This window comes from Penicillium soppii, assembly GCF_028829465.1.
Source record: "Penicillium soppii strain IBT 18220 chromosome Unknown utg000007l, whole genome shotgun sequence".
Classification (NCBI taxonomy): domain Eukaryota; kingdom Fungi; phylum Ascomycota; class Eurotiomycetes; order Eurotiales; family Aspergillaceae; genus Penicillium; species Penicillium soppii.
Window position 1 is genome coordinate 3,038,885 of NW_026643237.1, and position 25,197 is coordinate 3,064,081.

Here is a 25,197-nt window from a genome sequence, read left to right on the forward strand (position 1 = left end):
TAACTGCTAGCATCTTGGCATCATGAACTGCCCGTCCCGGACCGACAATGGTATGCTGCGTGATGGGTGGAATCAGAGCCCACGCTTCCTCGCTTCTGATGTGACTACACGCCAAGACCTCGGTAGCATTTCAAACGCCCGTGAAAAGCAAAACGACGAAGGTGGTACAGGCGTAATACGGGGAAGCTCTAATTGGATGGGTGTTCTCCCGCTGGGAGAAAAGAATGCGGCCAATGATCTCGCTTCAGGACGCGAGGCGTCCCTGACATTGTCAGGTATAAAATTCTAATCACATATATGATATATGATTCTCTTGTCTTACCAGTTCGATAGGACGCCTCGCTCCCCACCAAACCAAAACCGACCTCGGTCACCAAAGATTGGGTGCGGACGACGTTGTTCTTCCGACATATCAAAGCATCAAAGATTGGGCCTTGTGGCTCCTCTCAGTGCTTTTTGTCTCAGCTCTGATTTCATTCGACACCTTGAAGAAACGCTTCACTTCCAAAGAGTCGCTTGTGCTAGAAGAAACAATTGAACAGTACCCAGTATCCGCGAAACGATCAAGCTGTGCCCAAGGAGGGGTTCGTGGCGATGCGTATGACCTGCCGCTGCATGTCGCAGCCCTCTTCATCATTTTGGGCACTTCGACCATTGCATGCGCATTCCCAATTCTCGCTACTCGTTTCCCTCGAATGCACATTCCGCCGTCATTTTTGTTCTTCGTCAGCCACTTTGGAACTGGTGTCTTGATCGCCACCGCATTTGTGCACCTCCTTCCAACTGCGTTCACTTCTCTGGGAGATCCGTGTCTCTCCCATTTCTGGACGAATGACTACCCTGCTATGCCGGGTGCCATTGCATTGGGTGGCATCTTCTTCGTAACAGTCATTGAAATGGTGTTCAGCCCGGCCCAAAGTATTTGCCGTGGGGGAAACCAGGCTTCAGCTCAGAGGCCGACTTCTTCGGCTCGAGTTTCAGCGGAAGCCACAATTCCATCATGCGATGAGCTCAGGTGCCCCGAAAATTGTATAGAGCGAAGCCCGCGTTCTGCTGGCATGGAAGGCCGACCCCATCTGCGGGATATGGGTCCATTGATTGGACGGTCTGCGAGTATAAGCAGAACTATTCATCGTATGGGAGATGGCACCGACGAAATTGTCCGAGTTTCTTCTGTGCCCGATATCGAAACTCATCATGAAAAGGAGAATGGGACCATCCAGTCCGATGTGGAGCGTCACGATGACTCCTTCGATCTCACCCCGGAACAGAAGCAGAGGAAGGAAACGATGCAGGTTTACCTCCTCGAGATGGGCATCCTTTTCCACAGTGTGTTTATCGGCATGTCGCTCAGTGTGTCAGTTGGTAATGAATTCGTGATCTTGTTGATTGCCATTGTATTTCATCGTGAGTTTTCCATTGTCCATTCCATTTGTGGCATAATGGGTTCAAGTTGACCAAGTCATCCACAGAAACATTCGAAGGTCTAGCACTGGGATCTCGCATTTCCGCACTTCCTTGGTCAGAGAAACAACTCCAGCCATGGATCATGTCACTTGCTTATGGTTGCACGTATGTTCAGTCCGCTCCCACGCCCCAAGTTCAAATGCACTAACATATTACCAGGACTCCGATCGGCCAGGCAATTGGTCTCGCAACACATACACTTTACAGTCCCGATTCAGAGGTCGGTCTGCTTGTCGTTGGTATCATGAATGCCATTTCTGCCGGGCTTCTCATCTTCGCCTCCCTTGTAGAGTTGATGTCAGAAGACTTTCTTAGTGACGAAAGCTGGCGCATCCTTCGTGGGAAAAGAAGAGTATACGCCTGTATACTGGTGTTCATGGGGGCTTTTTGTATGAGCATCGTCGGAGCCTGGGCCTAAGCACTCCGCGATAAAGCTTTGTATGGACTTTGGTACACGGCTGATGCGTCGCGCATGCGACTCTTGATCTAGGAGCTAAGCAAGTCGCATCGAGTTTGACTTCCGGTAGTGGTGGCCTTGGGGATGGTAGGGAGTGTTGGGTGCGAAGGTACATAGTGGCCAGGGGTAGGATTGATCAGATTACAGATAAGGGGGATACTGACTTAAGTATAAAAGAGATTATGGTAAAAAGAGGGCGTAAAAAGAGATATAAAAGAGGTATAAAAGAGTTATAAAAGAGATATGAAAGAGATATGAAAGAGATATAAAAGAGATATAAAAGAGATATAAAAGATTTATAGAAGAGATATCAGGGATTCTAATTTTGATAATGGTTACAGTATGTCAACATCAGACATCTGTTCAGACAGCACGTCTAGAAATAATTCAATCCAACCCCTGGCCGCTATGCACCTTCGTAGTTAGCGGAGTTACGAGGTGGATGATTCTTCAGCAACGCAGATCAAGCCATTTTTAGTGAGACTTGCTTATCCATTTTACCCTTTCCAAAAAAATATCTGCAACAGGGATTTTGGTTTTTGGGCAGTTTGCCATCTTCATAAGATAGGACGATCTTGTCCCAAAAAGCATTTCTTTCGGATCGTCCCTAATCTCTGCCTTTTCGTTTATTGGAAGTTCGAAGCCGCGGAAGGTAACACAACACCAGCAATCTGGGGTCCAATGGACCGTACCTTTCTTGCTAGAGAGGTACCTCTGTGCGCGGCATCCACACCTCCGGCTACAACATTCTCCTTGGTCTGAGCAATCCAGAACCATTCCTGCGCGCATATACCATATTTTATCACGTCTGATAGTATCATAAAAGTTCTTTCAAATTCAGTACAAGCATTGACTCCTCTCGGTAAAGGGCGCGTTCCTTTTTTGGACCTTGTAAGTTTGCCTCTTCGAGCCCTTCGTTCACTTCAGCATATTGGTTGGTGTCGGATTCAATAGCTGCGCCCTTTTCGAAAGCCATAGCCTTGTGGTTCAACGTTTCCATAAGCTGTGTATGTTCACGTAAAGCATACTCAGATAAGAAAAATCAAATTGATTATATTGTCGAATCACATTACTAATTAAACACATCGTTGAATGGAAACCCCAAAGAGTCGCTCACTCATACCGAGGTCTCTCCGCATGCTCTCATTGATCCTATTCCGCTTGCAGTTCAGCTCCTGTCTAGACAAAATGGGTTTCATTGCGACTGATCCGCCGTCCTTGGAACTTGAGATCGCCTACGCAGTTGACTTCTACAATAGCACCATCACCCAAAAATTGATATCAACCTTGACAGTCCTCGCCGTAGTCGATCTGGCCTTCGCCAGTCTCCACGCCACTCGACCCGAATTTCCTCGAAAGACGACCACAAAGGTCGTTGTGGCATGAAAATTACTCCTTCAAATGTCCCAAACTCGTACGAGCCCCACATCGCATTCCTATGCAGACGGAGGGACATGGTAAGTCCTTCTGAGGGTGCAGCATCGAGCCATTGGTCTTCAACGTCAAAGGAGCGAACTTGATAGATTCCATAAAGTAGACCCGATGTATTTTTGAGATGAGGTGAAGACGGGGGGTTCTTCATTTTCGTTCTCGTCTTCGTTCTCCTAATCGATTTCCATTCTATCATGTGCGCCGTCGTAGGGAATTCCGCCGCCCTGAGTAGAAAGGTCAGGATCTGTTCTTTCTAGTGTGAGGGGGAGTAATGCTTACCATTCCGCACGCAAAATCGTACGAGGGAGGTGCATCCTCGTATTCAGGCTGCCCATTGAATCCATTCACCTCCAAGTAGCTTCTAGCATCTACACGGCTGTTTTTCGGTGCCTTCTGCTCACCTACGCGACGTTTGGCGGTCTGTGACTGGCTTGCCGTTTCTTCTTCATTCGAAGCTATCTTCCTCTTGGCTGCCGCATTCTGGGTAGTGGCAGTCTTGGCCGCCGTAGCCTTGGGGGTAGAGGTCTTCGGTGCAGTTGTCTTCTTGGGGCGGCAGTCTTGGCTACTGCGGATTTGGCTGCAACTTTGGGAGCTGCGGGAGATTTGGCCTTTGCAGCTTTAGTGGCGGTAGCTTTGGGCGCAGCAGGAAACTTCGCACTAGCAGCCTTTGTGGCAGTGGCTTTGGGAGCAGCCTTTGTCGCAGTACTCTTCGGTGCAGCTGGTTTGGGAGCAGCGGGAGCCTTTCCCGCCGCTGCTTTCGTCTTAGCAGCTTTGGTCTCAGCAGCTTTGGTCTCAGCAGCTTTGGTCTCAGCAGCTTTAGTCGCAGTAGTTTTGGACTCCACAGTCTTAGAAATTGTGATTGTCTTGGTTGCAACAGTCTTTGTCGTTATAACCTTAGTATTTACCTGCTTGTGTGCTCCAGAGGCCACTGGATTTTCCTCCAGACTTCGTTTCTTCTATTCTTTCTTCAGGTTCTTTTCAATTTGAATGCTTTCTTTGGGAACGCTGAGACCGCCATCTTGCAAAGCTTTCAACAATCTCATCTTGGCAGTTGCTTTGACCTTTGATGGGGGCAAGCCATAGTGAATGAGCTGTGCTTCGTACCAATGGCCTGGGTGGTCGGGTGTGCTGTCGACGCTTGTATCATAGAGAGCTTTGATCTTAGGGGGTGCCGCGCGCCGGTGGATACGTCCGCCAGATGCGGCGACATAGAATGTGTCAACATTGAAGGAAAACTGACCGTTTGTAACAGGCAGCATGGTCAAGAACAAAACAGTCCAAAGATGAGAAGAGAGAGGAAGGAGAAGTTGACCTGAAGAAGGTGGTGCTACAAACGTGGGCCCCATGTTTTTCTCCAAAAGTATACAGGGTAAACAGACACCTTCAATTTCTGCACACCTCTTGACCTATATTTCTTTGGATGGTGCCAATAGTCTGTCTACAAACGTTGAGCTTTTTGTATGATCAAATATCTTTCCCAAAACTACCGTTCTTCGGATGAAGGTGCAATGCGTGATGTCAGAATTGATGTGTCGATTATGAAAATTCTACTGGAGGCAGACCTCTCTCTTCCAAGGCTGCCTGCACAGTGTCCTGCATCGTCCGTATAGTCTCTTCCCAGCTTATCGTCCCCTCGGATCGAGACCCTTGGGCATTTTCAGGTTCCTGCCCCTGCAAACGGTCATCGACCAACCACATCAGCCAGCGCACAACTGAAACTGCTTTATCCACATCCTTCTCCGACAAAGTCACACTAGTCAGGTATGTACACAATGATATAACATCTTCGTCATATGGACCACCCGCTGCAAACACTTCGTGCCATGAGCTCACAGCGTCTCGCAAATCCGGTAGTTGCGAGAGACGCTGCGATGTAAATACAGGCCTGTGCGGGAGAGGGGGAGAGGGAGACGTTTCTCTGCCACTGCTGGTGCAGGGGGGTGTTGTTCCTGTCGAGATGGAGGTCTTTGCGCAGATGCCGTAGTTCGTGAGCGCTGTTGAATGCGGGAGCGTTTTTGTTCTTCAAGAACTTCTTGTCTAATATCTTCAGGTAAGGCAGCGAGAAACTCAGCTGAGACTTCAGCCGGCTCTTCGATATTTGGTGATGACTGTCTGGACAAGACTTCCTCGGCACCAGCAGATACAGCCATTGGCCGAGGAAGCACAAACCCGAAACCTGATTGATTTAAAAATTTAGATTTGGCGTTATTCGCAAGCGTTACCGACTTTGGTGGACGACCACGTCTCTTTTTGGGAGGTGAAGGTGGCCTTCGCAGCTTGAGAGATCCGGGGATCGATGGGCGTGATTCGAGTATTGACGGTTCGTGTTGTGGTGGTGGTGGTGGTGGTGGTGCAGCAGCAGAAACCGAGTGGTTATAATATTCTAGTACCTCCTTGCGGACATCTTCGGGTAGTGCGGCCAATGCATCGGGGTCTAACTCAGACTGAGGAGGTAGGTCTGCTTGAGCAGGCTGTCGAGTCTCGCGTGGAGGGGGACATGGAGATCCAGAGCGGACATTCTGTCGCGGTCTTGCTTGTGCAACAAGTCTTGACCTAATGTCTGTGGGCAACTCGGCAACTACTTTTGGGTCTGCCTGAGTAGGCATTATGAACTGAGATCCAGAGATATTGAGAGGTTTGTGGGCACTGTCACTCAGGACTGGGTCCGCTTGAATGCGGACAGATTCATCTTTGTGCGGACTCTCCAATTCATCGGGATCAAAAATTGGGATGACCTTCTTGCGAGGTGGGGATACAGTGAAGTTTAGTTGTCGTTGGCTGCTTTGAAGACCTGAAGAGCCGGTCTTGATCGGTTCAAGCTTGGTCATTTGGACGCCCAAGCCTCTCAAGTCTCCTGGAGAAAAGTTGAAACTCCTCAACATTGATATCGCTTCCTTCGAAACGACATCCGGTGCATTGGTCGCTACGCCAAGAGCAACGCTTTTGTTGAAAGTATCACATTTGCCATGACCAAGATGTTTGACCGCTTCTAGTGGCGCATCGAGGGATCGTCGCATGACTTTGAGTGTAAGTTGTTTGCCCTTAACCAGATTTTCCATCAGTCTTCGATTCAGTTCTTCACACAAAGACCGCACAAAGTCGTCTGCTTGCTCCTGGTTAACAAATCGAATGCCCCAATTAACCTCGGCCGACACAGACTTTCTCGTAACTTGGTCACCGACTTCTGTTCGATCGATTCCACGAGCATATTCCCACATTTTGATTCCAGTCTTGGGTCCCAAGCCAGATATTAGCCTCTCTTTGGGAAGGGTTCGGATATCTTTGACGAATTTCACGCCCAATTCTTCAAGCTTGGCTGCCATGCTGTGACCCACTCCTGGGAGATCACGAACTGTGAGATCCCCTATGAACTCCAGGACAGAATCTGGTTTCAGTTGAAACTGTCCAGCAGGCTTGGCTTTTCTGAGAGACACTTTCGCAAGCAGGATATTGTTGCCAATGCCAATAGAGACCGCACATCCGGTGTTTTCTTTAATTGACTCTCGCAAGCCTATAGCGATTTCATCTGCTTTTGCTTGCTCACGATCAATTGACCCTTCCGACATAGATCTCCCATCTGAGCCGCCGGCTTCCAAACACAAGGTGGTAACATCAATCAAGGCTTCATCGATACTGACACTCTGCACAATACCATCAATAGCCAGTATCGAGCTGTAGAACTTGCGGCTTGCATCTTCATAGGCAGGAAAGTCATAAGGAAGGACTTTCAGATCAGGACATAAATGCAAAGCGCCTTTCATCCACGTCCCGTTTTTGACGCCCTGCGCACGAGCAGGATAATTGCAACTAGCAATTTCAGAGCCTGGTCCAGAGCCATGAGCGACAGCAACTGGTTTGTCTTTGAGCTCTGGATGCTTGAGAAGTGAGACCGCTGCAAAAAAAGAATCGAAATCCACATGCAAAATGTATCTTCTTGAGCCAGAAACCGGCTTCCTTTTCGACATCTGAGATTGCGATTTTTCATTGGTTGCGGCCTGTAATTGAGCTTTCAACTCCGCCTTCCAGGTCGATAGATGATGGAGCCGAGACTCTCTATAGTATTGCTGCAAGAAATCCGGATTGACCACACTGGACTTTTTCATCCGTGGATCAGCAAGAAGCTGTGCATTATACTCCTCGGAAGTCAAGTTGGGTTTTGTGGGGCTTGAAGTTTCGAGCGAAGATGGTTTGGCAGAGTCAGCCTGTGCACCTGGTGGGGTCACATCTATATCAAGGTGCGGTGTTTGCTCGGGAATTTGTATATCCTCTGTGTTCTCGCTGACGGCATGTTGAACCTGAATGTTCTGGACTTCTTCTGTTTCCTTGATAATGGAGCTAGGAAAATCGCCGTAATCCGATTGGGACTGTTGGCTCGGCATGGTAGGAGTGACCATCTGCAGCTGTGGGGTATTTGACCGTGCAGATGGGGTCACAGGCTTTGGAGAAGAGTCAAGGCCCAATTCAGCAGCACTCATCTCTCGGAGCTGCGAATTATACCAACTGGCCCTTGATTGGTCTTTGTAGCCCGAACGAGGGCTATTCATCTGGCTAGTAAAGCGACCATCGCCAAATTTGAGCACCCTTTGCGCCTGGCCTTCGTCTACAACTCTATATCCATCCCATGGAAGCAGGCGTCCCGCTTTTATACTGTCCGTCACCCACGCAGGTTTCACTATGCGATACCGGCGGAACTCTTCCCGTTTCTTGGGCGTAAGAACACTTGCAATGATATGAGTGGCAGTGGTCTTTCCATCTAGAAACTGAAGGAACCCCCCTCCATGACTGACAATCATGTGGTGGAGATCTTGCAGCGAAGGCTGGGTGTACCCGTTGATATAGGCAACCACCCCGCGAAATATGGGTGGACGGTCACCAGCGGAAGCTCGGATTTCTGCATCGAGATTTTGCAGTTTGATTTTCTTCCGCCGCATATAATCTCCGAGTCCGCCAAAACTAGAGGCATCATACTCCTCTCCGGCTTCATCGATGAAATCATCTAAACACGGTCAGATAAAAGTGGGGACCAGTATGCACATCCGAACTCACGATTTTCAATGCGTTTGCGGACTGCACTGGAGTTTATCTCATGACGGGAGCCCATGTTGGGCTACAATGACCACCATGGCCGATATAGCAATTATCAAATCGAAAAAAAGAAAGTGCTGTTGACCTTTGACGCGAAGCTTCGGCACAGTATCACGTGGGCTCAAACTGTTCCGGCAGCGGTGTACACTGGCAATACATCAGCGGTGAGAATTCCATTGATATGATTGATTGATCTTTTTTTTTTCTGATTTTTTGCCGCATGCTCTGCTTGGGTAGCATCTTTTCTTTTCTTCCCTTTTCTTTCCTTCATCCACATCTTCTTGTCCTCGTGGTTCTTTCTTTTTAAATTCAATTTTTTTCTTTCATTTCGAATTTATTTCAATTCCATTTATCCACAATGTCTGCCGTCCAGCCTGTCGCAGTCTATGCGCTCCGGGTTCCTCCCGGTGCCCTGGTTGCCGCAGTTCCCAATGCTTCTGCTTCGGTAAGCTTGATTGATCAATAAGCTCAATGTATAGCGCTAACATAAGGTCTAGTTCCGTGTCAGCATGGCTGCTATTGATCCTGATGAGTCCCCCGAGTTCGATGGCGACGAGGACACCAGCAAGCCTACCCGTGCCACTCTGAAGATCATTCGCGCTCCTCCCGGTCTTGACCTCGAGGAGGATGATGAGGATGATGAGGATTACAGTGATGAGGATGATGAGGATGACTCTGAGGAGGAGAGCAACGGTGGCCCCAGTGACAAGGAGAAGGCCCGCAAGCTGAAGGAAGCTGCTGCCCTCAAGGACCTCGAGGACGCCATGGAGGAGGACGATGATGAGGATGAGGATGAGGACTTCGACTTGAAGGCTGCCATCTCCAAGCTTATCAAGGGTAAGGGCCCTGCCCTCGACGATGAAGACTCCGAGTCCGAGGAGGGTCTTGAGCTCGACGAGAGCGTTATCTGTACCCTCAGCCCTAACCAGGTAAGTTTCATACCTTTCGTTCGCGCTGGAAATTGTTCAAGTTCGGCGACTAACTCCCTTCTAGAGCTATCAACAACCTCTGGATATCACCGTCTGCGAGGGTGAGCCCGTCTTCTTCAAGGTCACTGGTAACCACACTGTCTACCTGACCGGTAACTACGTCATTGGTCTCGATGAGGGTCACGACCATGACCACGACCACGATGATGAGGATGATGAGGATGAATATGATCTTTCTCCCGATGAGGACGAGCTCGACATGGAGGACCTCATCGCCATGCAGGAGGGTGACAGCGATGACCTTGATGATATGGAAGACCCCAGAATCACCGAGGTCGAGAGTGAGGAGGAGGCCCCCAAGCTTGTTGAGTCCAAGAAGGGCAAGAACAAGCGTGCCGCTGAGGAGGAAGCCAGCCTCGACGATCTCATGGCCAAGGCCAGCAAGGCCAAGTCCACCAAGGCTGAGGAGCCCGCTCTTACCAAGGCCCAGCAGAAGAAGCTCAAGAAGAACAACGGCGATGCCGCCGCTGTTGAGCCCAAGGAGGCCAAGAAGGAGGCCAAGGCCGACAAGAAGGTCCAGTTCGCCAAGAACCTCGAGCAGGGCCCTACTCCCTCCGGTGACAAGCCCACCGGCACCCTCGGCGTGAAGGAGATCCGCGGTGTCAAGATCGATGACAAGAAGCTCGGTAAGGGTGTTGCCGCCAAGAGCGGCAACGTTGTTGCCATGCGCTACATCGGCAAGCTCGAGGACGGCAAGGTCTTCGACTCCAACAAGAAGGGCAAGCCCTTCACCTTCAAGCTCGGCAAGGGTGAGGTCATCAAGGGTTGGGACATCGGTGTTGCCGGCATGGCTGTCGGTGGTGAGCGTCGCATCTCCATCCCTCCTGCCCTCGCATACGGCAAGAAGGCCCTCCCCGGCATTCCTGCCAACTCCAAGCTTGTCTTCGACGTCAAGCTCCTTGAGATCAAGTGAACTGCTTGAAGTGTGCCATCCGTCTTTTCACCGGGGTGTTTGAGGATACCGGTTTAATTGCATGATTCCCGTGATATCCATTGCTGTCTTTTTTCCGCTCACTCCCCACTGCATGTGGCATGGATGAGATGATGGCGAGGAATTCGTATCCCTGCATGGAAAAAGTGACTGTTATATTGCTATGTTTTGTACTGTCTATTGCTTTATTTGAATCCATCATATGATGTTGAATTTGTTCCGGTGTAGAAACGAATCCTATTTTTCATTTGTAAAAACACCTTTGGTCTCAAGAAATTCAAGAAACCCCTTTCCCGTAATTCTCATTGTGATTCTGACCTTACGAGCATGTCGATTCAGTGTATAGAACTGACAACTTTACTCTCGCACATCGCACACAGTGCCGTGGCAGAAACTCTCAAATAACAATGACCCCTCTCTATGCTTAACTTCAACTGACTTCGACTTATTTCGACTCAATGTGTTTGCATTCTGTAAATCAAACATGTCCGATGTGTTATTTCTGTGGCCATGTAATTATCTTTATTCATGTAGCATTAAAACGTGAGGTCTTTCATCAAATGGGCTTGTGGTTTAGTGGTATAATACTCCCTTAGCATGGGAGTGGTCCGGGGTTCGATTCCCCGCGAGTCCATTCTTTTTTGAAATTTTGATATACATTCCATTCCGTTCTTTGCGTTTTTAGGGTAGTATTCGTTTTGTATTTTTTGGGTTTTCGAATTAAGCTCATAGGAGGGCTTGGTAGCTTCATCCTACAATCATGCTACCAAGGGTCAGACTTGCATATCCATGGAATGTTGATGCCTATGTGGCTTGCTTTGACTTGACGTCTGTTTATGGCCGTTTGAGGTCTGCTGGTTTTAGATAGGTTGCCTACGGGATTTAATTCAATGTATTGGTTGGTATTTGTTAATAGAATTGATCGTTTTGGCGGAAGTACCTAGGTGTATAGTTGACCATGCGCCGCCTAGTCAAGGCTACATATATATATCTCTCCAAGAATACTTGGTCCCATTTGTTCGTTGCACACAATCCAAATGGCTTGCTTAATTACCCTAGAGATGCTGAAACAATAAAATTCCATGTATAATGCTTTCTTGATAGAATAAATTTTCTCATGCATTCCAAGATTTATTGTCCCTCAGCTCGCTTGTATCCCAATGCAATTTGTCGAGAAGAACGACAAGTAATACGAATAGGTCAATGTCCTCGTATATATAAATAAAACCTGGAATACGGCTATCCAAGAGCAAAGCCCAATATTTTTTACCATCGCCAGCCCCAAAGGCAGCCTTTGCATACGCTCACGTGCGTCAAATGTGTAAGGAACAAGGGCATGCATGCATGATCCTCCCGAATTCGTCGACGCATCGCCGTTCAGGCCTTGTTTTTCCCATCCAGCGGCTTGATGTCCAATGAGCTGATATCGACATCTTTCAGTGTGCGTCCCTATGTTCCGATTAGTATGAGAAATACTGGGAACTCGAGATCTCCCTACGTTGATAGCGAACATACCACCCCATTCGCCATCTATTGCTCGAGCATACACACTAGTTCCGCAGTTGGGACAGAAGCCATGGGGATAATTCATAGTACCGAAACAGTACTCCTATATCGACTTGTCAGATAAAAAGACTGTCCTAAAAATACCCGAGAAAGGCGAAGAAAATAGTTCAAACCTTGACAGCATCGTCTTTGTTGTGGAAAGTCACGTAAGGCGTTTTAGTATAAACCAGGATATAGCCGTTGATGCTACAGATGGAGCCTGCATTAGAATAGTTTTTAGCGCTGTGGTTTCATCTTCAACTTCGCCCGTCTATCTACCGAGAGGAAATCTGTACAGTTACATGTATTCACGGTCTGCTCCTCTATAGGCCCAGGGAGCTTCACCGTGTAGCTAACCTGGCCACAGTGGCAACTGCCATCATATGATTTCATGTTGGTTTCAGACCCCGACATTGTAAATATAATCAATTATATGATTTGAGATGTTCAGATTGTTAGAGGAGTGAGATTAGTGAAAAGCGAACCACGGCTCTGCTTATACTTGGTGGCGTAACTGAGCCCCCGCATGAAACGCACTGATGACTCGAAGTGCACACGTTCCTTTTACTGAGACACGTCTGCTAACACAAAAACCTGGATTTAGATTGATAGCTAAAGAGCCATTGAGTATGGACTCTCATCGCCTAAAAGACTCAAGCTTATCGAGGAGTCATTATATTTGCAGCAGGCGGAATACCTCTGTCACGTTCTAAGTAATACGATCGTAAGTATCGCCGGGTCACATCACACGCACAAATAAATCACCAACATCGCTAATTCGAAATTGGAGCGCATGGTGTTGAAGCCTGTTACTGAAAGGTATGCGATGCATGCAGGCCAAGGTAATTTTAACATGCTGACAATGTTTCAACGCAAAAAGCAAAGAGTAGAAAGAAGCAAGTATAAAATGGGTTAATTAAGGTAATGTTCAAGAATTTAAAATACAGCGGATGGATTCAAAACAATTCGTTTCAGGCCTGCTTTAATCTTCGCCTGACAGCGGGATCCGTTATTCGACAACTTCATACCTCTGCGTCCACGAGGTTCGACTGTTCAGAAACCACGAGCGAAATGGATTCAGGAGTCTTTGGCGTCGAGCGGCTTTGCGCTCGCGTTCTTCACGCTGCATGTTCATGTAGACATCTGGCGTGATGATCTGAGGCGGTGGGCGGGGATAACTGAGGCGGGCTGTCTCGTGCATTGGATTTTGTTTGGTGAGTTTGTCTTCGTAGATTGGAGTATCTGGTCGTGAACATTCGTGAGACTTTCCCTTGAGACCTGTCGATTGGAATGTGGGCGTGTCTCGATTGGTAGGGGAACATGATATTGGAAATGCGACTGAGGTAGGCCCAGGCTCTGAATAGACCGTTATGTACTCAGGATACATATATGTAGGTGAATGCAGGGACTCTAACGTCCCGTTGTCCTTGGGCGTCGGTTCTGTTTGAGGGGGCGCGTTGTTTTCCTCCCTGTCGGTTCCCATAGACAGGTCAAATTGCCGGCTCATTCTTGTTGTTGTCCCAGACATCGTGAACTTCTCACAGAAGGCAGCGTAGGAGTCGTAGAGCCGTGCTTCTCTTTGCGCTTCCACATTGATACTGGGGCATTCCTCCTCGATGTCTTCACGAATAGGGTCGTACAATGTGACATGATGGAATTGATGATCTGGTGAGTGTGGACTGTGTGGATCCAAAGCAGGCGCGCAATCTAGGCTTTTCAGATTTTTTTCACTCAGTTCATGCTGCGTGACCCCTCCAAGAATCGACTGAGATATCCGTTTAGATACCTTTCTTGTGAGCTGGGAAACTGTGTTTCGTCGACTTAATTGGCGTCGCGGTTTCTCTGTCGAATGCTGTGTTGAGAATGTATCACTTGAAGCAAAGGAAGCATTGTCATTGACAATGAGGACGACGGGCATTTTGGAAGAGTGAATATGATGTCACACAAGCAGATCACACGAGTAGATCGTGGGTCAAGGCAGAGGGCAAGACCGTGGGGGCTGATTGAGAATATATAGGGCATTCACCACAGATCTAGCAAACGAAAGCTCGTCGGGGTTGAAATGAAACCTGCATTACAATAAGTAAAGATAACGCTGAAATTTACCGAAATAAATATATTCGAAGTACTCCATACATTGGAGGTACAAAAACAAGGATGATTGCACGTACTTGGAGATAAGGGCCTAAATGCGCAAGCCCACATTTAAATTCTTAAGATCTATATCCTCCAGGTCGGGCAAGCTCTTCTATAAAGATGTTTCATCACAAGGGTCTTCGGCATACCACCCTACAAACTATTAATTTAACATACAAAGAAAGAGCATGTGCCTTTCCTTGTCGTCCTATCGCAAAGACTGAGACCAGTTCACGCTTTTCCCGTTTGTATCATCGGGGGGTATCGGGGTACCGCTACAGCAAGCCACCATGCACGGTCTTTGTAGTAGGTACGTCAGAGGCAACCCCGGTCGTGCAGACGGTGGTGATTTGCGGTTGGGTTGTCGCCGGATAGTATTGAGGCTTTTATACTTCTGCCTACAACGTATACATATAGTCACACATTGTAGATCCTTTAATTTTGAATAATTTTCTTAGACTTTACAGAGTAATAAACGGGTTGGTCAGTCTAATCCGACAAGAGACATAAACAAAGGGGCAGTGAGACATTCTACTCCGTAGTCACCCCGCCATTAACGGTGGCGCGACTTAGCAGTCTGCCAGGTGCCTAGTCTCAGACATGCACCCAATGCGCACGGGAGATCACTAGACTTCGCTTCACGGTCCTCCATTGGCCATTCCCAAATTGTGGAATCACGTGTGTAGTCATAATCCCTGCCCGCAGACGTATTAGGGTCCGAGACTTGTTGTATACGGTGAGTCCGGTCGAAGCCACAAGAGTTTAATTAATAGATCACAAGAAGACCGAATCAAATCATGAACCGATTTTATTTACAAGAACTGATAAGGTATAGAGTGTACATGATCAGAAAGCATCGAATAGAAATACACGGTCAGATTATGCAGAAACGCCTTCGCGCCCGAGGCCCCAGCGACCTACCTCGCGCATGGCTTCATCGCCGCCTTCTGCCAGACGCCCATCGGTGTTGGAGGGGTTGCTGCTTCCCAGAACGCCAGCCACACATTGCCATCCGTTGCGGCCACCTCCCCAGCGAAGAACTTCGTTTTTGTATCGCTCACCAGCGGCGCGATCAGTGGCCGCCTGGCCGGATTGGAAGACGTCCTGCCAGAGTTTATTTGCAATTGCGCGGTCAAAGATATAACTGTAGTACGTAGCACCATAGCCATACAAGTGACCGAAGAAGCCTTGCCACGAGGTAGGAGGCTGAATGTTATTGGGATCGGGAAGGCTGGAGTGTTGAGAGAAGACGCGATGATAGATTGCGGTAGAGTCAATACCGGCTGAGCTGATTTCAGCTGGAATGGAGTGGTATGCCTGGTCGACGAGCGCCATAAGAATTTGGGCCTCGTTCTCAACAGCGCCGTAGATAGATCCGTGTGCAGTGCGATCAAGCTCCATGCTCTGCATCATACTTTCTGATAGAGGCTCGTCGGTTTTCCAGTGACGAGCGTACAAAGAGAGTACCTCCGGCGCTGTCGCGAAACTCTCCATCAACACGGAGGGCAATTCGGCGAAGTCCGTGGCGCACCGAGTCCCGGATATGGATTGGAGAGGCGTCTGGCCGAGGATCGAGTGGACTGCATGACCCATCTCGTGGAATAGAGTTCGAACGCTCTGCTCGCTCAGCAGAGTTGGCTGACCGCTACCATTGGCCTGCGGTTCCTGGAAATCACAGACGAGCGCGATAGTGGGCAGCTGGCGTAGAGTCTTGGTCTGTGGATCGACACCGGTGGCCATGCCATCGTTGGGGTGCGCGGATTGGTGCATCGAGGCGCACTCTGCGATCTCCTCTGCAGAGATCTCGCGGGAACAACGCAGAGTAAAATGAGCCGGGTTTGGGTGTTTGCTCGGTCGGGTAAACAAGTCACAGTAGACGACTGCAATATGTCTTTCCGATTCGTCAACTACATCCAATCGACGAACGTCTGGGTGCCAGGTCTCGCCAGGAGATGCTTCATGTGGCACGAGGCGCACGCCATATAGACGGTCGAAGAGTCGAGAGAGACCTTGCATAACTGTTCCAAGAGAGAAGAACTCATTGATGACACCCGTGTGACGAGAGCGACGAGCCTGAGTATACTCTAGAACGCGTTTGTGAACGTAATAAGCATGGTCCCATGGCTGTAGGGCAGCGCTCCCCTTCAAATTTTGCAATTTGGACAGTTCTTCACGGACTGGCCCTTGGTTACTGGAGACAAGCGAAGTCAAAAAGTTCGATACTGCTTCAGGTGTCTTAGCCATCTTGTCACCCAGAGTCATGTGTGCAAAGCTGTTGTAGCCAGTAAGCTGTGCCAACTCTGCTCTCTTGACGAGAAGCTCTTCCAATCTTTGAATTTGGCGTTTGCTGGATGTACGAGTGGCAAGATAGATCTCCTTGCGAACGTTTTCATCATGCACTGAGCGTAAGGCAAGTCGAGGCACAATTCCCATTGTTGGGACTGGCGCTTTCTTGTTCCATCTCTTGATTTTAGAAACAACCATGGGATCCAATCCTTGGAGACTGTTCGCGCCAAAGACCACCTGGGACCGCGCGGGCTCCGCGCCGTTCATAAAATCCGAACCCAATTGACTCACATCGTTCGACAGATTCACGAAACGCTGCCGCACATTTGGTGGCATATGAATTGCAGAGTTTGAAAAGTCTTTGTTCAGGATCTGAGCCACGATTCTCTCGCCTTCGGTCCAGTATGATGTCACATCGGGGTTGCTCAGGGCTTTGTTAAGTTGTTCATGGAGCCCTGTCGTCGTATTCAATACGTTCATATACTCAAACATGAGAGCCCACGCCTGCGTGGCTGCTTCTTGTATCCGAGGTTCGGGGTGAATGGTTCGAATAAAGTCCGATAGGTCAATGACGCGACACAGGAGATCACTGAGCCGGTCAAGGTCTCGTGCCAGAGCTCTGTATTCTTCCACCGTCGAAGCTGCAAGTACCTTTGCAACGATAGCCTGACATCTTTGTAGCGAGACATTTGCGAATGTTCTGAAGCCTTCAGGACTTGTCAGGTATTGGTTTTGAACCAAGCCAGCTCGCCTTGGAGCCGCGGTGCGCTGTTGCGAGAATTCATTCCAAAATGGCTGGGAGTCGAACACACGCCTTAAGGTATGGTCGTCATATTTCTTGTTCGGCGCGCTGGTGTCTGCTGGGATATAATCAAACGAGCTAGACGGCGAAGGCGATGCGGCGCTCTCGAAGGCTCGTGACTGGGGCCGCAGGTGCAGGCATTTGCGACATGTCCAGGTTCGTCGCAAAGGGCGAAGCATTGTAAAGACCGTATTAAAGACAGATTAAAACCATGAGAAATAACCATATAAATTCCTTTATATTAATGAAAAGCAATACAGAAACAATTCAAAGTCAAGGAGAACGGGCAATGACGGAGTTTTTTGGAGGTTCCGCCGAGCCGAAGAATTCCCGTCTTGCTCCAACACGACTTTGCTTCATCCTCACTACCAGCTTTCATACTCCTTCTCCCCCACACCCCCAGGATGTCCTTCCGGCCGATGTTGCAACAGGTATGGATGCCCTTCTTTGTTTGCCTCTCTTTAAGTTGGATGCAATTGATCCCCAAATGCCTGTTCCACGCTGACTTCGTTCCTAGCGGGCTGTGGCTCCGATCGCAGCCACTCTCCTCGCGGGAGGCATTGCGCTGTATCCCAAGCAGACAGCATTTGCTGAAGCGCCTCGAGACAACGTATGCAAAAAAATCGTGCCCAACTTTATTGACGTCCCGAAACACTTGATCTGACACACGACTGCTTCCCTAATACAGCGGAAACCTATCTACGATGACTTCCCAGCCGATATCCCCGAACTCTCCAAGGCTGCTGCTCCTGCTGCGCCCGCCGCTCCTGCTGCTATCGAAGCCCCTAAGCTGATTTCCGCACCCGCTGCGCAACAAGCCCCATCCTCGCCCACCCCGACAGACATCCTGACCGCCCAGGTCCGACAAGCTCGCCTCTTCCTCTACTCACACTCCCTTGCCGCAGAGCAGGGCTTCAACAAGTTCCTCTCCCGGGCTCTCAACATCGAAAATTGCTTCACCAACACCGTCGCGTCGCTCGCTCCTTCGCCCGAGTCCGGTGAGCGCCTTCTCCCCGGCGGCGTGTACGTTGTCGTAGCCGCCATGGCCGGCTCGATCGTCTCGCGTAACCGCGGTATCTTCCTCCGTACTGCGTCGCCCCTCGCATTCGGTACCGCCGCTGCATACAGCCTGCTGCCCGTGACTATGCGCAACGTTGGCGATTTGGTGTGGGAGTATGAGAAGAAGGTTCCTGCCCTTGCGGACCAGCACCTGGCTGTTCGTGAGCGCGCAGAGCATATCTGGTACACCGGACTTGCGCACAGTGGAATGGCGCGCCAGATGATGGAGGAGAAGATCGGTGACACCCGCAAGAAGTTGGAGGAGCTGGTCAGCAAGGGCCACTAAATTTGATCTGGTTGGGGCTATAGAGCGGATTTGATTTGTTGCATATGTACGCCTAGAACTCGTAGATCCGAAGACATAACCGGATTGGTTTCTTTTGTTTCCATTGTTTGGTCATATTACATGTTTGATACGAGCGAGGCCCCTATGAGAGCGTACGGTTGACGATAGGCTTGTTTTTCGATCAACATAGGTTTGTAATTGTCAAACTTTACAATTTACTTATTTTCTTTTGTTACCGGTCAAGAGATTGATAAATATTCTGGTACGAGGCCGAGCATAAGCTCAATATATTTCGATGATCCGAATTTCGCCATACTCTACATTATATTGAGTTCTGATTTCTCTCAACCACTCATTCTTCCTGTGCAGGCCCCTGAGGCTCCTCTGGTGCAACAGATGGAGGCGCAGGACATTCCGAATGAGACGGCAAGACTCCTGCTTTAGGCGGGGGAGGTAGAGGAGTGCCATGCCGTGACGGTGCATAGTCTTGTGCTCGACTTTTCTCTTCGCCCTCGGCAAAGTAATCATCAAAGGCCCTGTTGGGGGAGGCTCCTGGTCGTGATCTGCCTGCTCGACGGCCTGCAGGAGACCTATTCTGTGACGGAGAAGCAACTCGTCCTTGACTAGCTAGAGGAGGAGGTGATGTGAGGTTGGCGGGAACTAAGTAGTTACCGGACAAGGCTGGTATTCCTGGAGCAGCGCTTGAGGCACCTTCATCTTCACGTGTTTCGAAAACAACCTCTCCTGGACCCTCCACTTCTTCCCCGAGTCCAAGGGGCAGTCGGTGCAAAGCACCGTATCCTAGTTCTGCACCGAGAGCACCTTCGCCGCCCCAGCCCCTTGTAGGAATAAGCTTGACTTCTCGAACCACATCGGATTCGCTGTTGTAAACCCACAGAACCAGCGTACGGCCTAGGTGATCTTCAACTAGCTCTCCAAGTGCCGCCTCCCCTCTTAATGTCCCGCTGGGTGTTCCAATGATATAGTCTGAGTATGGAAGCAAACCAGCTTTGTATGCGGGGCTGAGGGGCGATGGAACTGCAGTGACATGCCAAATGTTTTGTGTAGATGAAAGAGGAGCAAGTTGTAATGCGAGGCCAAGCGAGGGGTTCGTTGGTGGTACGGGATGAGTGACAGTGTGTGTTCGTTGACCCTGGATCGAAGTTAACCTGCAGCCCGGTAGCTTATTAGTGGCGAGGGTATTTCTTACCTTTGCGCTCCATACTTCAAGCGTCAAGCTTCCGCCGGCGCAATTCCGACACTCTGTCGCAAAGAGATTTGGGTCTGGGTCTTCCTGGGTCTGTTTCAGCGATGTTTATGGAATGAAGCACAATAACGGTGTAGACTCACAATTGTATGCCCGTTGATTCCCACAATAAAGTCAAACCACGGCTCCAGAGGCAACTCTGGGTCTTTATTGCGGAGGACTTGGAAGCCAAACGCGTTGTCGCCGGGACCAGACCGAGGCTGTTGACCAGGCTCCCCGTCCAATCGGCCAATGAAGCGGTTTAGTGCGCCGAACATGCTGACTCGAATAATCACAAATTAGATCAAAGTGATTGAATGAGTTTGGACAAGTTAAAGCTAGGTTGTATTGACGGGGCATGAGCTGGCCCGATTGCGGTGCAAACAAAGCAAACGTCACCATCTTTATCACTTATCGAGAATCAATCAACTCGACTTAGTCGCTGAACTGCATCATGGCAGAAGAAGAAGAAGCTCCTCCTGAGGTGCACCATTATAGCAGTCTTCAAGAAGTCCCTTGGGACATCCAAAAGTAAGCACTCTGCGATCTTGTAATTCTCAGCGCTAACTTGGATGCCAGTTACTGGGCACAACGCTATCGGATCTTTTCCAAGTACGACGATGGAGTATGGTTGACCGATGATGCTTGGTTCGGCGTCACGCCAGAACCAGTTGCCAAGTTCGTGACCTTGAAATTTGAAATTTGAAATTTGTGATCTTTTTGCTCATCGCTATCTAGCAAAATTGCCGCACAGATGGCCGAGTCAGCACCCGCTGGACGCAGTATTCTAGTGGATGCCTTCGCTGGCGCAGGTGGAAACACGATCGCATTCGCATTGACCGGAAAATGGCGACGAATCTATGCAATTGAAAAGAACCCTGCTGTGCTAAAATGTGCAAAGCATAATGCCAAAATCTACGGCGTTGAGGACAAGATTACTTGGTTTGAGGGTGACTGCTTTGAGATCCTCAAAAACCAATTAAAAGACCTGGCACCTTATGCAGTAGTATTTGCTAGTCCACCATGGGGAGGTACGATTCTTCTCATCTTCATATTGAACAAGACTAATCACCCTAGGCCCGGGATATCGCTCAGATCAGGTATTCAACCTGAAGACTATGGAACCATACTCACTCCAAAGGTTGTATGATGAATATTCAGTATTCAGTAAACACATGGTTCTCTTCATACCAAGAACATCAGACCTAAAACAAATGGCAAAACTGGTACCTGAGGGTGAACAGGCTATGGTGATTCACTATTGTATGGAGGGAGCAAGCAAAGCATTGTGTATTTTCTATGGGGACTTCAATGTGACATGACATCTCTTATTTTTTATTGTTCATGTACTTTTTTTCTTCCTTTCTTCCCCTTTTTAAATTTGCCTAATTTATAATACCTCTCTTTTTCTTTGTCTGATTTATAATTCGACTTATTTCATCACTTCATTAATTAATCTATTGACCCATTCGACATTTGCACATTTCTATTGAACAGCTGATTACTTTTTTGGGATTAGCGTAATCCCGTCCGCGCATCCTTGGAACTCCGTCGTTTTCTCATCGGCTTCATACAGCACCTCTCTCTCTGGCAATTTTGCAAGACCATCATTCTTTGCAGATTAGGAAACTGGATGCGCATGTTTTGACCCGCGTCGCCTTTCTGGCTCGCGCCTCAGTCTTTCCACTTTCACGTCGAGTTTCCCTCCCTTTAGCCGTTGACTACATCAATTCGACTACCTTTCCCGACACACCTCGCAGACTCGATACCAAAACAACCGCCAATCATGCCTCACGCGACCCCCAAGGCTTCCGAGGTCGTAGAAGATGCCGACTTTGACAATGTGATGCGACAACTGAACAGTTACGAGGACGCCGGCCCCTCTCTAGATTTCTTGGCGCGTGACCTGGAAGTTGGCGAAAAAGCCGACGATGCCATCGACTACGAGGATTTTGAAGATGACGACCTTCCGGAGGAAGAGGTATTGGGCGCCACAGCTCCGGCTTTGCCTGCAGTGGATGATAATGACCAAGATCCTTTCGCGAACTTGGGCTCCGACGATGCTGCTCTTTTCGGAAACGGGGATGATATCTTCGGCGATCAGGGAGAGGTTGCTCAGCCCCAGGATGACAACCTTGATGACCTTTTTGGTGAAGATTCTTTTTCGCCGCCTCCTGCTGGACAGGAGGACCCTACCAGGGGCCTTTTCGAAGATGAAGAAATGCCGCTGACAACAGAGCCTGTTCAACTTCCGCTCCTTCCGCAAGCCGCCGAACCGATGCCAGAAACACCGGCGGATGAGGATGACTTCCCGGACGATGACAGTATCATGTCGGACAGCATGAACCCTAACGAGCTTCGCGCTTGGAAACTCCAGCAGGCGTTGTTCGCTATGTCCGGTCCGGAAAACCCGCCTGCACAATTAGAGAATCGCGAAGAGCTTTTGCATTCTTTATTCCCTACATTTGACCGCAACACCCTTCCACGTTGGTTGGAATTGATTCCACACAAACGAGCCATCTTCCTTGGGAAACAGCCACCGAAACCGCCAAAGAGCGTCGAGCCGACGAAAGTGAACATCGAACTGGCTCCCGATCAAGAGCGTACATTCAGAACCGGTCAACCCCTAAAGCGTGGCCTGGAACATGAATCTCTTGGCTATGTGATGATCTCTCAAACACCTCGCGAGGAAGAAAAAGAAGATACAAACGAAGATATTGATATGGGTGATGGTGATTTGGACGGTGACGAGTTACTGCCTGGTGGCTTCACCATGCAAGATCTTCGAACAATTTGCGTGGATTGGGAAGTCAAAGACGATTTTCCTGTCACAGATGCGGATGACCAGCCACTGGCACAGGACAAGGATGGCCTTTTTGATGCAGACGAAGACTGGTTCATGGATACCGAGGCCCCGGTTAAAAAGCGCAGAACTGGACCGACTCCAATGGATGTCATTGCTCTGTCACATATCGACATCCCATTGTTAGATGATCCCGAACAGGCAACGGCGAAAATCGCAAAGAGAGTCACAATCGACCTAAACGACCCTAACATTCTTGTCGACGAATTAAGAGCAGATGCAGTCGCCAACAAGCCCAAGCACGCGGCGCCTCGTACCAGAGATGAGGTGGATTTGAATTTAACCCGCCGTCTTACCCAGCGCTACAATATTTCAAACGATCAAGCATATGACATGCTCAAGCAAAACCACCAGAACAAGATCCGCAGTACTCTTGGCAACGTGACGCTTGAGCACGGCCTCCCAGCCCTGCGTTTACAGTGGCCTTACTACAAGACCGAGCTGTCTAAGGCTGAAGCTAGATCTTTCCATCGACCTGCTATGGCTTTCCGTCCCGGACAAACATCTTGGTTCAAGAACCCCGCCCACATCAAACGCAAACACCAACGCGGCAAAGACGCGAAAAGTGTCTATGATTCTACTCAGTCGTTGTCCATGGGAGACAACTCCAGCGTTTTGCTGGTGGAATACTCTGAAGAGGTCCCTATGACACTGGCAAACTTTGGAATGTGCAACCGTTTCATCAATTACTACCGTCGAAAGAATATTGACGACCCAACTCGCCCAAGAGCAGAGATCGGCGAAACAGCCGTTCTACTACCCCAAGACAAGAGTCCATATTCAATTTTCGGCCACGTTGACCCTGGCGAAATTTCCCCCGCCATTTCAAATTCCATGTACCGAGCACCACTATTCCCGCATCAGTCCAAACCAACGGACTTTCTTGTGGTACGCAGCACCACTGGCGAAAAAGGAAGTACCTATTTCGTGCGCAATATCGAGAATTTCTACGTTGCCGGACAACAGTTCCCATCGGTTGACATTCCTGGTCCACACTCACGCAAGGTGACCACTGTTGCAAAGAACCGCATGAAAATGCTTGTTTACCGTCTCTTGAAAAAGAGCCCGGATGAGCGCCTTGCCATCAGCGACGTCACGGCTCATATCCCAAACACTACAGATATGCAAAACCGACAGAAGGTCAAGGACTTCTTGCAGCATGACAAGGATACCAAATACTGGAAGCCACTGGACCCGACGCTCCCGGATCAAGACACAATTCGTTCATGGGTCCAACCCGAGGATGTTTGTCTTTTGGAGTCCATGCAGATTGGACAACAACACCTCCACGATACTGGTTATGGTAATGATGCCGAGAACGAAAACGAAGAAGACGAAGAATTTGAAAGCTTTGAACAGCAGATGGCCCCGTGGAAAGCGACCCGCAACTTTTTGCTGGCCTCCCAAGGCAAGGCCATGCTGAAACTCCATGGCGAAGGAGACCCCACCGGCCGTGGCGAGGGTTACAATTTCATCAAGACAAGCATGAAAGGTGGATTCAAGGCGATTGGTGAAAGTGTTGAGGACAAACTCGACGCGCAGCGATTGAAAGAACTCGGAGGTCACAGCTACAACGTTGCCCGGCAGCAAAAATCATACGAAACCTCCATCCGCCGAATCTGGGACGCCCAAAAAGAAAGCCTATCTTCCACCATTGAGCATTCCGATCAGGAGAGCGATGTCGATCAAGAAGACGATTACCAAGAGCAATTCAACAAGCCGACACCGCGATCTGAAGCACCAACGCCTGGCCCATACCGCCGCGATGACGAGACAACCAGTCAGTTCAGCAAAATGAGTTTCAACAGCCAGCGCGGCAAGGTACTGCGCATCACTCGCCAAGTCAAGGCCGACAACGGCGAAATTGTGGAACGGGAGCAGCTCGTCTGGGACCCCCGCGTCATCAGACATTACATCCAGCACCGACACACCCACGAAGCCATGCACACCAAATTGGAATCCCTCCAGCCGACCGGCGACGCCGAGGTTGACGCCCGCAACAGAAAGCTCATCGAAGCCGAGCTCAGCCGCCTCAACCGAAACAAGGAGCGCCGCTTCGCCCGCGAAAAACAAAAGGGCATTCCTCGGGCCGGCGATCCAGATGGCAAGCCCGCTGGTACCCAGCGCAAGTGCGCGAACTGCGGCCAAGTCGGACACATCAAAACGAACAAGAAGCTCTGTCCCTTGCTTAATGGTACTATGAAGCCTGAGGACCGCGTCACGGACTCGGCTTTCTCCATGAGTGCCCCGGTTCTCTGAGCTCAGCTTGCTTTTTCCCGACTACATTCATTTCCATCTACTGAACTTGATACCCCTACCAAAACTTGACTGCCTGTCTAAATTTGTTTCCCGATACCCGGCGTTGATGCCTGATGTAATTTGATACCAGATACGGTGAATGGCCATGCTGTCCACGGGATTCGTGACATTCTCGCTTTGACTCATTCTTTCGACTTCGATGAAGTATCATACATAGCATGCAATTGAACTCCATGATGATAATCTCTGTTTCTTGTGCATAATAGGACAAGTCCGGTAATCATTGAGCTGTCTTGTGCTTGAAGAGGACTGTAAATCTTCGCCGAAGACCTGCTACACCTAAATTGAGTTATTA

The 25,197-nt window shown here is 49.3% G+C and overlaps 12 protein-coding genes across 12 annotated transcripts; 5 read left to right on the forward strand and 7 right to left on the reverse strand.

Moving 5' to 3' along the window:
* Positions 1-22: 22 nt before the first annotated feature.
* zrfD (putative plasma membrane zinc ion transporter) lies at positions 23-1,885 on the forward strand (the record flags this gene model as incomplete). The annotated part of the gene is made up of 4 exons (XM_057245940.1): positions 23-275; positions 334-1,407; positions 1,473-1,572; positions 1,627-1,885. 4 exons carry the CDS (start codon positions 23-25, stop codon positions 1,883-1,885), a joined length of 1,686 nt encoding a protein of 561 aa, XP_057094203.1.
* Positions 1,886-2,741: 856 nt separating this feature from the next.
* On the reverse strand, positions 2,742-3,506 carry N7529_010414 (uncharacterized protein; the record flags this gene model as incomplete). The annotated part of the gene is made up of 3 exons (XM_057245941.1): positions 2,742-2,927; positions 3,025-3,148; positions 3,211-3,506. 3 exons carry the CDS (start codon positions 3,504-3,506, stop codon positions 2,742-2,744), a joined length of 606 nt encoding a protein of 201 aa, XP_057094204.1.
* Positions 3,507-3,810: 304 nt separating this feature from the next.
* On the reverse strand, positions 3,811-4,614 carry N7529_010415 (uncharacterized protein; the record flags this gene model as incomplete). The annotated part of the gene is made up of 2 exons (XM_057245942.1): positions 3,811-4,218; positions 4,360-4,614. The coding sequence occupies 2 exons, from the start codon at positions 4,612-4,614 to the stop codon at positions 3,811-3,813; spliced, it is 663 nt and encodes a 220-aa protein (XP_057094205.1).
* Positions 4,615-5,184: 570 nt separating this feature from the next.
* Positions 5,185-8,286, reverse strand: N7529_010416 (putative DNA damage repair protein Mus42; the record flags this gene model as incomplete). Its single annotated transcript, XM_057245943.1, has 1 exon — positions 5,185-8,286. One exon carries the CDS (start codon positions 8,284-8,286, stop codon positions 5,185-5,187), a length of 3,102 nt encoding a protein of 1,033 aa, XP_057094206.1.
* Positions 8,287-8,798: 512 nt separating this feature from the next.
* Positions 8,799-10,342, forward strand: N7529_010417 (FKBP-type peptidyl-prolyl cis-trans isomerase; the record flags this gene model as incomplete). The annotated part of the gene is made up of 3 exons (XM_057245944.1): positions 8,799-8,885; positions 8,938-9,369; positions 9,434-10,342. 3 exons carry the CDS (start codon positions 8,799-8,801, stop codon positions 10,340-10,342), a joined length of 1,428 nt encoding a protein of 475 aa, XP_057094207.1.
* A 1,691-nt stretch (positions 10,343-12,033) lies between these two features.
* N7529_010418 (uncharacterized protein) lies at positions 12,034-12,319 on the reverse strand (the record flags this gene model as incomplete). Its single annotated transcript, XM_057245945.1, has 2 exons — positions 12,034-12,125; positions 12,208-12,319. The coding sequence occupies 2 exons, from the start codon at positions 12,317-12,319 to the stop codon at positions 12,034-12,036; spliced, it is 204 nt and encodes a 67-aa protein (XP_057094208.1).
* A 595-nt stretch (positions 12,320-12,914) lies between these two features.
* On the reverse strand, positions 12,915-13,823 carry N7529_010419 (uncharacterized protein; the record flags this gene model as incomplete). Its single annotated transcript, XM_057245946.1, has 1 exon — positions 12,915-13,823. One exon carries the CDS (start codon positions 13,821-13,823, stop codon positions 12,915-12,917), a length of 909 nt encoding a protein of 302 aa, XP_057094209.1.
* A 1,097-nt stretch (positions 13,824-14,920) lies between these two features.
* On the reverse strand, positions 14,921-17,308 carry N7529_010420 (mitochondrial intermediate peptidase; the record flags this gene model as incomplete). Its single annotated transcript, XM_057245947.1, has 1 exon — positions 14,921-17,308. The coding sequence occupies one exon, from the start codon at positions 17,306-17,308 to the stop codon at positions 14,921-14,923; it is 2,388 nt and encodes a 795-aa protein (XP_057094210.1).
* Positions 17,309-17,533: 225 nt separating this feature from the next.
* N7529_010421 (MICOS complex subunit MIC26/MIC27) lies at positions 17,534-18,474 on the forward strand (the record flags this gene model as incomplete). Its single annotated transcript, XM_057245948.1, has 3 exons — positions 17,534-17,560; positions 17,647-17,739; positions 17,818-18,474. 3 exons carry the CDS (start codon positions 17,534-17,536, stop codon positions 18,472-18,474), a joined length of 777 nt encoding a protein of 258 aa, XP_057094211.1.
* A 352-nt stretch (positions 18,475-18,826) lies between these two features.
* On the reverse strand, positions 18,827-19,998 carry N7529_010422 (uncharacterized protein; the record flags this gene model as incomplete). Its single annotated transcript, XM_057245949.1, has 3 exons — positions 18,827-19,627; positions 19,685-19,774; positions 19,825-19,998. The coding sequence occupies 3 exons, from the start codon at positions 19,996-19,998 to the stop codon at positions 18,827-18,829; spliced, it is 1,065 nt and encodes a 354-aa protein (XP_057094212.1).
* Positions 19,999-20,174: 176 nt separating this feature from the next.
* Positions 20,175-21,042, forward strand: N7529_010423 (RNA methyltransferase; the record flags this gene model as incomplete). Its single annotated transcript, XM_057245950.1, has 4 exons — positions 20,175-20,251; positions 20,300-20,390; positions 20,475-20,751; positions 20,798-21,042. 4 exons carry the CDS (start codon positions 20,175-20,177, stop codon positions 21,040-21,042), a joined length of 690 nt encoding a protein of 229 aa, XP_057094213.1.
* Positions 21,043-21,506: 464 nt separating this feature from the next.
* Positions 21,507-24,842, forward strand: N7529_010424 (DUF3591 domain-containing protein; the record flags this gene model as incomplete). The annotated part of the gene is made up of 1 exon (XM_057245951.1): positions 21,507-24,842. One exon carries the CDS (start codon positions 21,507-21,509, stop codon positions 24,840-24,842), a length of 3,336 nt encoding a protein of 1,111 aa, XP_057094214.1.
* Positions 24,843-25,197: the final 355 nt, after the last annotated feature.